The following is a 13,149-nucleotide window of genomic DNA, read 5'->3' on the forward strand; positions in this document are numbered from 1 at the left end:
GTCGAGGTCGGGTAGGCTGAATTGTTGTTCTGCTACGCCTAGGTTGAGTGGTTCTTTCCCCCTTATAGAGGATTTATAGCGCTATAAAATTTGGAGAATTGGTCTTAGTCTTTCCATATTCTCAGCATAGACTCCGTATCGACTACGATGTTCCACTGATTGTCTTGGACTCCTTAGTCAGTCGAGTTTGTTGAAAATAGGTATCATTTATATTATTCAAAGTTAAGTTTATGAAAGATTGTATTTTTTTTTTGTGAATCAAAATTTTCTTGGTTAATTCGCAGTTTTTCGCTATTTCTTATTCCATCAAAGTTTTACTTGAAGCTTTGAAGGAATTCAATCAAAAATACATTATTCAAGCGTGTCTCCTTTTCCTCATTTTATAAAATTATAAAATTGTTATAAAACTATATCATGATTGTTATATTTATTATTTTTATAGGTCGGCTAAAATATCTAACATTGACTGAAGCAAATCGAGTCTGGATGCCCGATCTGTTCTTCTCCAACGAAAAAGAAGGACATTTTCACAACATAATCATGCCAAATGTTTATATCCGTATTTTTCCAAATGGTTCCGTATTGTACAGTATACGAATATCGCTAACATTAGCATGTCCAATGAATTTAAAACTATATCCATTGGATAGACAAATATGTTCCCTACGAATGGCTAGTTGTAAGTTTTTCTCCAAAATAATAATAATAATTAATCAAACAACCCCATTTTATTTTCTCACTCAATGTAATCATAATATCATAACAATCAATTAATCAATCTGTTTTCTGCCCAATCTATAAATCACAAACAGACGGTTGGACTACAAATGATTTAGTCTTCCTTTGGAAGGAAGGCGATCCGGTGCAAGTGGTGAAAAACTTACACCTACCACGCTTTACCTTGGAAAAATTCTTGACTGATTATTGTAACAGCAAAACAAATACGGGTAAGTCTTCCGGAGTCCAGAGTCCTTGTAAGGATATTTTCGTTGTTGTTCTTGTTGTTTTTGGTTAATTTAGTTTCCTTAGATTTTTAATCAACATCAAAACACTTAAACATTCACAATCTCATGACAAGAACATAAATCAACTTAATATATTATTATACCGTAGATAGTAGCATGTTCTATCTCTCTATTTCACACTAAGCTTCATAAGACCTATGTTAGTGTTTTATTAATTTTTTTGTTTTGTATCTCTATCTTTACGTTTATCAAAGAATTAATCTAAACCTAAACTTATAGCAAAAGATACTGACAGATATAATTTGTTTTGTTTTTTTTTCTCTCCTATGTTTCTCATTTTAGGCGAATACAGTTGTCTGAAAGTCGATTTACTATTCAAGCGAGAGTTCTCATATTACCTTATCCAAATCTACATTCCTTGCTGTATGTTGGTCATTGTGTCTTGGGTGTCATTCTGGTTAGATCAAGGAGCCGTACCCGCTCGTGTATCACTGGGTAAGTAATGTCACGTCGAAAACAAACGTCATTTGATTTAAAAGTATCTACATGTAACTACTACATACTTCAATATACTCGTATCGCTTGTAAAATTGCCTTCATTCGTCCTTCGTTCTTCAAAAACTTCAAAATCTTCGCGTCGTCGTCGTGACAATTTTCTTCAACTCATCGCGCGTATAACTCTACATATGAGTAGATAAGAAATATCAGAACTCTCTGCTTGGTGCGAACTTTCAGGAAAACGGAAGTTGCATTATATCTTAGGTCGTCAGGTCTTGGTTGTGCTCCATTATATATACACCTATGTTTGTATTTTTGTCCTCCATAACAAACCATCATGGGGTACAATCGAAGATTTGATGAAGTCCTTTAAGATAAAATCTCAAATAAGCTAATTACAGGTTAATTTACACTTAATTCTTGATTAAAATCTAATGTTCTATAAACAACGTTTGGCTTACAATACAGTTTATTTGTTTATAAATAGACAATGTTATGTGTTAAAAAGTTTATTTTTGTTTTAAACAAAATACTCGTATGCTATAATTTCTTTTAGAAAATTTTTAATTTAAATAGCAGAAGTTAGTCCTTCTTAAACATTTACCAATCTAGTTTATTTGAGTTAAATATTATTCTTTTTTATTCGATAAATCCAAAAGCCCCTTATATTTTAATTGTTCATAAAATAGAATTGCAAAGGATTAAATAATATTAAATAAACTATATCTTCAGCATGCATCAATAAATATATAAATAAATTAAATTTCTATCGCTTTGTTGGTTATAATCAATTTATTAGCATGCTATTTAAATTTTCGGGATAAAATCGTAAGTTTTTATTTAGATAATATTTCTGGAACTTGCAGTAAAACATTTTGGATATAAACCATCAAGATCTTGGGTTCTAAATGTTTAACTACCTAAAATGTTTCTAGAAAAAATACACTTATCTATTTATCATTCAAAATGGTTTTAAAAAATTTCATAAATTGGAAAAATTAATGGTGGTTAAATTTTGAGGGCCGATGTTGATTTTGAATTAAACACAAATTATTGAAGAAATTATTATTATTTCTTTTTATTCTGATAATATTGGTATGATTCAGTTATGTATGAACCAAAATATTAGCCAAATGACCATCGTGACCACGGCGGCACACCTCCATCCGATGGTCCAAATTTTCGATGACGCTGAGGTATAATTGAGGTACTATGTCGTTATTGTGTCCAATTAACTCATGTTTTACCTCTTGAATTGTTGCTGGCTTATTGATTTTTGATATTTCTTTCAAATAATCCCAAAACAAGAAGTCCAAAGGTGTCAAATCACATAAACTAAGTGGCCAATTAAAATCGTCACCACGTGAAATATTATGGTAGTTTCTAAACTTAGTGGCCAAATCGGCCGGATGATGCCACCAGCCCATAAACCGCACCAAACAGTCGAATAGTCACTCTTTGTGGGTTCGTTGGTTTTTTGATAATCACTCTTGGAGTATCATTCGCCCGAATGTGGCTATTCTGCTTATTGAAGAAACTACTGATGTAAGAACGTGGCTTAACACTGAAAAAGATTTTCTTCGAAAATTGATCATCCACTGTTGTCATTTCTTTCCACCATTCTGATGACCGTTGACGACGCTTGACATGGCCAAGAGACTTTATTTCATAAGCCTGTTGTACCTTTTAAGCGTGTAAATGAATATGAGCATGGAATGGTGTTTTCACATCTTGTACAGACCCTGTTTGCTTAAACGAACGATTTTTCCGATTGTACGATTATTTGGACCATTAGAGCCATTTTCTTCACTATTGAACTAAACTTGAAGAAGATTTTTATATTCAACTTGTTATTTTGTTTTTCATCACTCAAAGTTAACAGTCTCAACTTTCGATTTTCTACTCTCGAATTAATCAACTTCTAGTTTCTTCAACTTTCAAAAATAGCTAAAGTTGAGAAAGCAAACTTGAGGTTTTCCGTTAAATTCAAATTCGTAACACATTTTGTTGCATATTCTGTCAAATATTGTCCTCAGTTTCGGTTTGAATAAAATTAAGAATAGGTATAAATAAATTAGGTGGCACAACAGTCCATGAAGAACCAGGGCCTAGTGACTTACAGCTCTTAACCATTCCTGTGTGAGAGTAATGTTTTCAGAGATGGAAGGGACCTGCAGTTTATATGCCGGATCCGAACGGCTAATTTGAAAAAGCACTTTTCATGACAAGAATCACTCTTGGAGGAATTGTCAATTCCTCGCCAGAGGCAGTACCCGTGAAAAAGTTAGGTGGCACAGGCAGGGCAGACAAGTGGTTCCAGGAGAGGAACAGGTTTTATCAGTTTATGATAAGGCACTATCACAAGTCGCTGCAAAAAGGCAATACGTCAACGGAAACCTCATCTCAAATAGCTAATTCCACTAAACTTACTTACACTTATTTACTTACTTAAGGTGGCGCTACAGTCCTGTGTGAACTAGGGCCTCACCCAGCTTGGTCCCTATCTAGATGTCGCCAGTTTCGCGCTCAAAGTTGGGTGAGGTCACTTTCCACTTGTGAGCGCCACATGATCCGCGGTCTTCCTCTACTGCGCTGTAATGTGGGTGTGGATTCGAAGACTTTCCGGGCCGGAGCATTGGTTTCCATGAGCTCTACGTGACCAAGCCATCTTAGTCGTTGGACCTTTACCCTTCTGGCTAAATCTACGTCGCTGTACAGCCCGTACAGCTCGTCGTTCCATCTTCTCTTCCACACCCCTCTGATGCATACGGAACCGTATATCACACGAAGAACTTTTCTCTCAAACTGACCCAAGGTGCTTTCATCCGCTTTTGTCATAGTCCATGCTTCCGCACCGTAAAGCAGGACGGAGATGATAAGGGTATTATATATACTTTGGTCCTCGAGAGAGGACCTTACCACTCAATAGCTTTCTTAGTCCAAAGAAACGGCGGTTAGCAAGAGTTATTCTGCGTTTGATCTAAACGCTGGTGCTGTTTTCTGCGTTTACAGCGGAGCCTAGGTGGACGAAGTCCTTGACTACCTCAAAATTACGTCTGTCGATGGTGACGTTTTGACCAAGACGTCGGTGTTGTAGGTCCTTTCTTGACGACAGCATGTACTTTGTTTTGCTCTCTTTAACGATTAAACCCATTTTTGCCGCCTCTGCCTCAATACTAACAAAAGCACCATTGACATCACGCTGGGTTCTTCCGATTATGTCAATATCATCAGCATATGCCAGTAATTGGACAGACTTTTGAAAGATAGTGCCTCTAGTGTTGACGTGTGAGCTCTGCACTATTCTTTCAAGCACGATGTTAAAAAAAATCACATAACAGCGCGTCAAAGGTTTTAGACAACTTTTTTGACATCGAAAGGTTCTGTTAAGTTGTTTCCAACCTTTATGGAGCCGTGTGAATTCTCCAAGGTCATCCTGCACAAACGTACGAGTTTGGCAGGGATTCCAAAACTAGACCTGATCCTATGCAGCTTGTCCCTGTAGATGCTGTCATATGCGGCCTTAAAATCGATGAAAAGATGGTGGGTGTCGATTTGGTATCCTTCAGTTTTTTCCAGGACTGTGAGCTTTTCTGGTCTAAAACCACACTGATAAGGACCTATCAGGTTTTTGACGATGGGCATGCTTTCTTGCGACAATATCTTACAGATAAGTTGGTTCAACCTAACCAACTTATCTTCAGCTGCTTTAAAGAGCTTGGCATTCAAGCCATCCGCTCCAGCTGCTGTTTTAGTCTTTAGCCTATATATGGCAATCTTTACTTCGTCTAAGTCGAGAGGACGGGATTGTTGGCTTTCGTAGTTTATGTTGATTGGATCATCCTGCCTGCCAGATCGGTTCGTCGTCGCCGTTATACAGTCTGAAGAAGTGGTCCTTCTATATCCTCAGCATTGACTGCGGTTCCACTATAATGTTTCCACTTTCGTCTTTGCAGCCTTCGGTTCTAGGTTTATGTACCTGACCTGGTGTGAATTTTGTTTTACCTGTACATAAAATTTTCGAACTTCAATCCTGAAATGTATTTTACACACAAATTTTAAATAACATATGTACAAACCTGACCAGGTGGGGTGATATTGAATTGTTTAGTAATACTATATCAAGCCTTGTCCTCAACCCTTTTCGTTGCTCGCGCCGTCAGTTTCTCGTTTATATGGATGCATTGCAAAGGGATTGCAATAAGCCAGTCTTCCGTAATGTACCGCTTTTTGCCACTTATTTTTTCGGCCGTCATATATATTTTCTTTTATTTTTAAAATCAAAACAGAATAAATTCAGAACTCATCAAATCTCCAACTTTCAAACATTTCTTCCGAGGAAATTTTCTTAAAAACGCAGGTAGGCTATGTTATAAATTTCAAAGAAGAAAAACAAAAGTCAACTTGGCTTTTAAATTTCAAGTTTGTGTCAACTACAGATTAGAACAACTTGAGAGTTTGCTGCAATTTGGCAAATAGTGAAGAAAATAGCTCTGAATTGGCCGACAAATCGCTAACTGGACAATACGAATTGCGGCTCATTTTCATAATAAGCCTGAATAACTTTAATGCGTTTTTCAATTGCGTATTTGCCCTTGGTTAAAATTGAGTTAGTCTGAAATTGAGAAATGTTAAATGAATGTTAGAACAAAACTTGATGTTCAGTTGTGCTTTACATTCAATATCGGCCCTACAAATTTAACAACCTCTTAGATAAAAAAGGTCGTCAATATGATCAACGTTTTAAATGTTGAATCGCGCTTATAATTCATCAACATGTTCGATCAATATATTTACAAAAAAAAACCTCTTAAACTTTTCATCACAATATGATTCCATCCAAAGAATAGTTTCGTCCTATCCTCGCACTGAAATCGTTGTTGATTTCAATGTACACAATTCTTCATGGCTTCAACATTCAGGCCAGACAACACCCGATGGAATGTGTTTTGAAATCTTCGCTGAGTTGAACCACCTAACTCAGCTAATCAACGAGCCAACCCGAAAAATGGACGTATGCTATGTTCTTGATTTGTTTCTTACCTCTGACTCTGATAAGTACACTGTTAGTGTTCTATCTCCTCTAGGCACATCTGACCATGGTGATATATCAGCAAATTTCTCGTGTAAGAACTGTTCAGTTAAGGAAAGAGCTCCTAAAAGAACCGTTTGGCAATACGAGGAAGCCAACTGGGACGGTCTCAATAATTACTATAAGTTTCCGATGCTATATTGCTACTGAGGAAAGCCGGCAAAAGTTCAAACAACCCAGGAAGGCCTGCAACGCCCATATTCGACAGACCAAATTTTTACGTGACCAAAAACTACGGCAAAAAATACTGCAATGTCCCAAAGGCAGTACAAATTGTTGGTCATTTGTAAAAAACATGAGGAATTCTTCCTTTTCTTCGGTTTCTACGCTCGTTTTCAATGACACTCCTTTTGTTAGCTCTTCAGAAAAAGCTAATGTCTTTGCTAGGTGTCAGTGCCAGTGAGTGTTTTGACTCCGCCTGTACTTGAGCGAGTTAGTGATTCTATGGGACCAATCTTTTTTCGCAATCCGCTGGTCCGGATGGTATCCCCGCAATTGTTCTGAAGAGGTGTTCTTAAACGCTGGCAAAACCACTGCGTAAGCTTTTCACCTGTCCTACTCCTCAGGCCTCGTTCCGATCGGATGGAAAACGGCATTTGTTCAGCCTATTCCCAAAAATGGCTATTTTTCCTCACCCTCTAACCACTCGTCTGATTGCACTTACGTCCCTTCTTTATAAGGTCATGGAAACGCTAATTAATTATCAGCTCAAGAAATATCTTGAAGACCGATAGCTTCTTAATGACCGACAATACGGCTTTCGTAGCAATAGGTCCACTGTTGATCTTATGGTTCATCTCACCGAACAGTGGAGCAAATCTTTACATAGTTTTGGAGAAAGTAAAATTATTGCACTTGATATAACAAAAACATTTGATAGGGTTTGGCATCAGGCTCTCTTATAGAAAATACTTGCTTTCGGTTTTCATAAATCTCTGCTTCATTGGATTAGTAATTACCTTTCGGATCGTTCAATACTAGTAGTATTGGATGGATTCAAGTCTGAAAACCATAAAATAAATGCTGGTGTACCCCAGGGCTCTGTTTTATCTCCAACACTCTTTCTTTTTTGTATTAATGATCTCCTGTCTGCAACATCTAATCCAATACATTGTTCCGCTGACGATAGTACTCTTAGCTTTTCATATTGGAACTGCAACGACAAAATATGATAAGCTCATTAAATTCTGACCTTAACAGCATTGTTCACCGCTTGGAATTTAATGCTTCGAAAACGCAATGCTGTCTTGTATCGTTAAGGCGAGATATACCCACATTGCCATTATTCATGGATGGCACTTGCATCAATAAGACTTAACACCTCGATATTCTGTCACCAACCACCTCTTGTGGAATGATCACATACGCGATGTCGCCAAAAATTCCGCAAGGTGTTTGTGTGTCCTTAGGCTATGCAAGAAATATTTCCCCCCTTCTGATCTGACTGTTATCTACAAGACTTACATACGTCCAAAGCTTGAGTATAACTCCCATTCCTGGGCTTGTGCTCCTGCAACTTACTTAAGCCACGTGGATAGCATTGGACGTAGGGCATTTAAATTGATAGATGATAATATCATCATAAGTTCAGTTACTTCACTTGAACATCGTCGTAAGGTCTCTTGTCTGACCCTATTTTACCCTCTAGGAATGCTCATCAGTATACCCTCGAGCCCAACTTCGGCCGTAATGTCAAATACAGAGATTTGTTCTTTAGCCGTACTACGCGAATGTGGAATGTCTTACCTACATCTCCTTTTAAACCCTCTCTCCTCTTCCTATTGCTCACACTGTGCCTCTGCATAATAAAGGTAGTTCTTTAGCCGTACTACGCGAATGTGGAATGCCTTACCACACTCTGTCTTTCCTAGTCATTGCAATATTCAGGAATTCAAAACCAATGTGCCCCGACATCTCCTTTTAAACCCTCTATCCTCTTCCTAGTGTTCACACTGTGCCCTTGCATAATAAGGGTAGTAATATCCCCTTGAGTAGTACCCGTGGTATGATGGTTAGTGTGTTGGACTGTCATGCCAGAGGTCTTGGGTTCGATCCCTGCCTATGTCATCTAAAGTCTTTTCACGGGTACTGCCTCTTGCGAGGAATTGACAAATTCTAAAAGAGTAACTCTTGTCATGAAAAGTGCTTTCTCAAATTAGCCGTTCGGATTCGGCATATAAACTGTAGGTCCCCTCCATTCCTGACAACATTACTCGCACACAGGAATGGTTGAGAGTTGTAAGTCACTAGGCCCTGGTTCTCAAAGGACTGTTGCGCCACCCAATTTGTTTTTATTTATAATATCCCCTTGAAAGAGTGTTTACCATAAAAAAAATGATGACCGTTTTTGAAAACTTTTCTTACAACATTGATAAATTAATTCATCAATATGATGAAAAATTTTCTCAAATAAAATAAATATGATGAACCAATTCTCCAACATAATGAACTTAAATTTATGAAACCATTCATTAATATGGGTGATGAATACATTCTTCAGCATGTTTATCTAAATGTAATCGAGAAGTTTTTGAATAAATATTATGAACCTATTCGTCAATATGATTAACTTATTGTAAAAAACTCTTTTATAGATACCTATCCTTTATATTATGATGAATGTGTTAATCAAAATGGATCAATCCTACATAATTATTATAATTGATTTCATTAATTTAATGATTTAAAAAAAAACAATCATAAATTTGACAAATGCATTCGTCAATGCGAAGAAACGATGAAATAATTTACAGTAATGTTGATTACTCTCCAATTTCATAAAAGTGAAGAATTCAGTTGTCAGTGTAGTGAAATAAATATGAGGCATAAGTATTCCACCACCATGACGAATTTCATAAATGTGAAGAAATCGTTCATCAATATGATGATTGCATGATAAAAAATCATCAAAAACTTGGGTTATCATCATATAAATACATGTAAAGTTTCGATAAGCCGATGAAAATTGGACTTGACAGACAGACATTTGTATCGAATTAGTGTTAAAAAGTTGATGAAACGTGCTTCTTGATATTAAAGAACGATTCATCAAGCAAATTGATAATTTTCAGCTGATATCAATCAATATCAATATTATGACGGGTATTTTTTCCATTTGTCACTTCTCGTAGCAATTCTCAGTAAAAATCATTTTTTGTTCTTGCTTAAAATTTGTAAAATCAACTTTAATCTTTTATAACATTTAAGGAAGTTGCTGCAAATTATTATGTTAATCAACTTCTGACTTAAAAAACTTTGTTTTATGTTTTGAAAAATTGACTTTTGACATTATAAGTTTAAGAACCTTGCATTTTCTGAAAGCTTACTGTTTACAAACCTCAGTCTTTTCTGAAAGTGTTATTTTCATGTAGGTATTAGTTACTTTAATTTTTTTTGAATAGATTTCGTTATATGTAATAAAAAATTTAAGATTACCCAAAGAACACACAAAATTAGCTATAAGAAATTAAGGAATATGAAGGTAAGTAAAGTAGTGATAACATCAATTAATGGAAGAAACCCCAAAAATACAAAATCAAGAGAAGCTTCTCAAGCTACGGAATCATCAAAAATAAGTTCGGACATTTTATAGACTAAAAAATGCTATTTCGAAATGGTATTTAACATGCAATTTAACTAAGATGAACATATTGAAGCACTCAGAACGCGCGGTATATAAATTGATTTTAATATTTTAATTTTTGTTTAGAATTAATTTAAATAAATAAATTTATTTATTCCAAAAAAAAAAACAAATACAATTATTTCTAGGTGTAACAACTCTTCTAACAATGGCAACACAAACATCTGGAATAAACGCATCGTTACCCCCAGTGTCATACACAAAAGCGATTGACGTTTGGACTGGCGTCTGTTTGACATTTGTATTTGGTGCATTACTCGAATTTGCACTTGTCAATTATGCATCACGTTCAGGTTTGAATAAATGCTGTAATTGACATTTTTTTAATACGCTTTCTATATTATATATATTTTAATGGTGTTTCTTAATTAAAAGCTTTCTACTTCTACTACTACTACTACTACTATTCGTTGTTGTTGTTGTTTACGAGACAAACAAAACTCAAAAAAAAAAAAGAAAAATTCAAAACACATTCAAAAAACAATTCAAAAAAATTGGAAAGAATTTAAAAAAAAAAAACATATATTAAAAATGGTACATTGGAATTGGTACTCCTCGAAAAATGATCACAATATGAGCGAAATTCCAGTCTACTGCTCTTCTACTTTTAATTAATTAACATTCTTGATGTTATTATACTTAAAACTATATATACTTTTTAATATTCGTAATATTTTTTACTAACTAACGTTTTCTTTTATCTCATTTCATCCAAACAAAAAAATCTAAATCAAAATGAAAAAAAAAAAAATGTCAAAAAACTTAAACAAAAACTGCAAAAAAAATTACAAAATTTTTTTGAAAAAATACAACACTACACTCAACACACCAACACCACCACCAACCACTACTACCACCACTTTGTATCCCGCTTGTGTTCAAAAAACAAAACTTTACTATTGCATTGCTACTACATCTGCTAAAAACTAATAATTGTGTATCTGCTCCACTCTACTCCAATTGTATCTAATCTACTACTATCTGCTACGAATCAAAATTTCATTATCCGTCCGAGACCCCCTTTTTGTTTGCTCAATTTCTATGTGTTGCTTTTGTTGCTTTTTCCACAAATTCAAAATTCCAAAACTTCAAATTCAAACCCCCCCCCCTCAAAACCTTTCTATCGCTCTCTCTCTCGCTTTTTCTTATTGTTAATACTAACTTCCTTCTCTTTCTAATCTGTGTTTTCGATGTTTTTTCTGTTGAATTTTTTGTTTTGTGTTCGATTAAAATCCATTAAAATTATAAAAATAAAATACAAATCAAAATATTTGACAAATTTTATTTTATCAATCTCCTGTGTTTTTCTTTCTTCTTTCTTCATTTCGTTTCATTAAAAAAAAACTATATATATACATAAATATATATATATCCAAAATCGTTGTAATGTATGTACAAATCGCACAACAATTTGTTTTTATTTACTTTTTTGTATAAAAAAAAAAAAAAAAAAAAAAAAAAACAAACCAAACAAAAATTCTATGTGTAATCGTGTCTTCATCCCGTTTATTTGGCGAACAAATAAATTCTTGAAACCATTTTCTACCCCAATGCAACATAAACGGATCGTGCAGCAGACATGCATAAGGAGAATATGAAAAAGAAACGCCGGGATTTGGAGCAAGCTAGCTTAGACGCTGCTTCAGATCTCCTCGACACAGACAGTAATGCAACATTCGCAATGGTATAACTTCTTTCATTTTAAAATTTATTTAATTTAACAAAATTAAAAACTCAGAATAAAAAATTAAAAATTCATAAATTGGATTAAAATACAAAATATTATTATAATTAAAAAGAAATGTGTTGAGGGCTTAATTTTTAATGGTTGCAAAAGTAGACATAAGCAGTGTTTTTTATTTAAGAATCTATTTCTATTTATAGCACAGTGAACCAAAAAAGTTAGTACAATGAAACGTTTGTAAGAATTTGTTACTACAAAATTATAAACAATTTAGAATTTCAGACCACTAAACTCTTTTCAATTTTTTAGACATTATTTCAAAAGTGATAAGTCAATTTGTAATTTGAAAAGTTGCAAAGTAAATCTTCGATTGTGTTTATTAAGATCAAATTCCGTTGACAAAAATTGGTGAATCAAAATCTATCATGGTACCGCCAACACATCCAAATGGGTTGGGTACTCTAGCCCCAAAGTAAAAACCCCCAAAACAAAATGCCCAAATCTAAAATCTCAAAAACCAAAATTCCCAAAACCAATATCCCCAAATTCAGTATGTACGTACAAAATCAAACAAAATTTCTTAGATATACTCGAAACTTGGTGAATCTATGCTTAAAGACTTGTGATGAGTAGAATGATGACCAGTGTTCGGAGTTCTGATTACAAATTTCGAAAAAAAACGAAGCACATCCAAAATTTCCGAAATACATTTTGATTGATTTTGGGGGTATTTTTTTTTGGAAATTTTGATCTTGGGTATTTTGTCGGTATTGCCGTCCAAATACGTAGGGAAACCCTTATTTTGACGAAAAAAATCGAGGTTATGTTTAAAAAATTTTATATCTAACAAATGGTGTTTGAGAGAAATTTATCAATGACACTCGTAGTACCCGTGGTCTTGGGTTCGATCCCTGCCTATGCCAGCCAAAGTCTTTTCACGGGTACTGCCTCTTGCGAGGAATTGACAAATTCTCCAAGAGTAACTCTTGTCATGAAAAAGTGCTTTCTCAAATAAGCCGTCCGGATTTTTCATAAAAACGATAAGTCCCCTACATTTGATTCCTGACAACATCACTCGCAGGCAGGAATAGTTGAAAGTTGTTAGTCACTAGGCCCTAGTTCTCAACGGACTGTTGCGCCACCCAATTTATTTATTATAATATTCGACACTTTGTAGACCGCTGCTTTGCTTATTCCGTGAATAGATGCAACACCTTATTATTCGGCTCAATTAAAAGCTCAATCTTTTGAACACAAACGTTGTTGG

At 34.8% G+C, this 13,149-nt stretch overlaps 1 protein-coding gene across 15 annotated transcripts in view; it reads left to right on the top strand.

Moving 5' to 3' along the window:
- The window catches only part of LOC129953677 (glutamate-gated chloride channel), a 240,227-nt gene that overhangs the window by 202,443 nt on the left and 24,635 nt on the right, over positions 1 to 13,149 (top strand). For 7 of the 15 annotated variants that reach the window (XM_056067373.1, XM_056067454.1, XM_056067527.1 and 4 more), the window contains 5 exons: positions 443 to 679; positions 813 to 947; positions 1,308 to 1,460; positions 10,327 to 10,506; positions 11,773 to 11,882. In XM_056067373.1, coding sequence (XP_055923348.1) covers positions 443 to 679; positions 813 to 947; positions 1,308 to 1,460; positions 10,327 to 10,506; positions 11,773 to 11,882 — 815 coding nt within the window. The remainder of the gene's footprint in view (positions 1 to 442; positions 680 to 812; positions 948 to 1,307; positions 1,461 to 10,326; positions 10,507 to 11,772; positions 11,883 to 13,149) is intronic. The other 8 variants (XM_056045850.1, XM_056067998.1, XM_056067764.1 and 5 more) reach the window with 2 other exon arrangements.

The sequence above is a fragment of the Eupeodes corollae genome, chromosome 1 (genome assembly GCF_945859685.1).
Source record: "Eupeodes corollae chromosome 1, idEupCoro1.1, whole genome shotgun sequence".
NCBI classification, from domain to species: domain Eukaryota; kingdom Metazoa; phylum Arthropoda; class Insecta; order Diptera; family Syrphidae; genus Eupeodes; species Eupeodes corollae.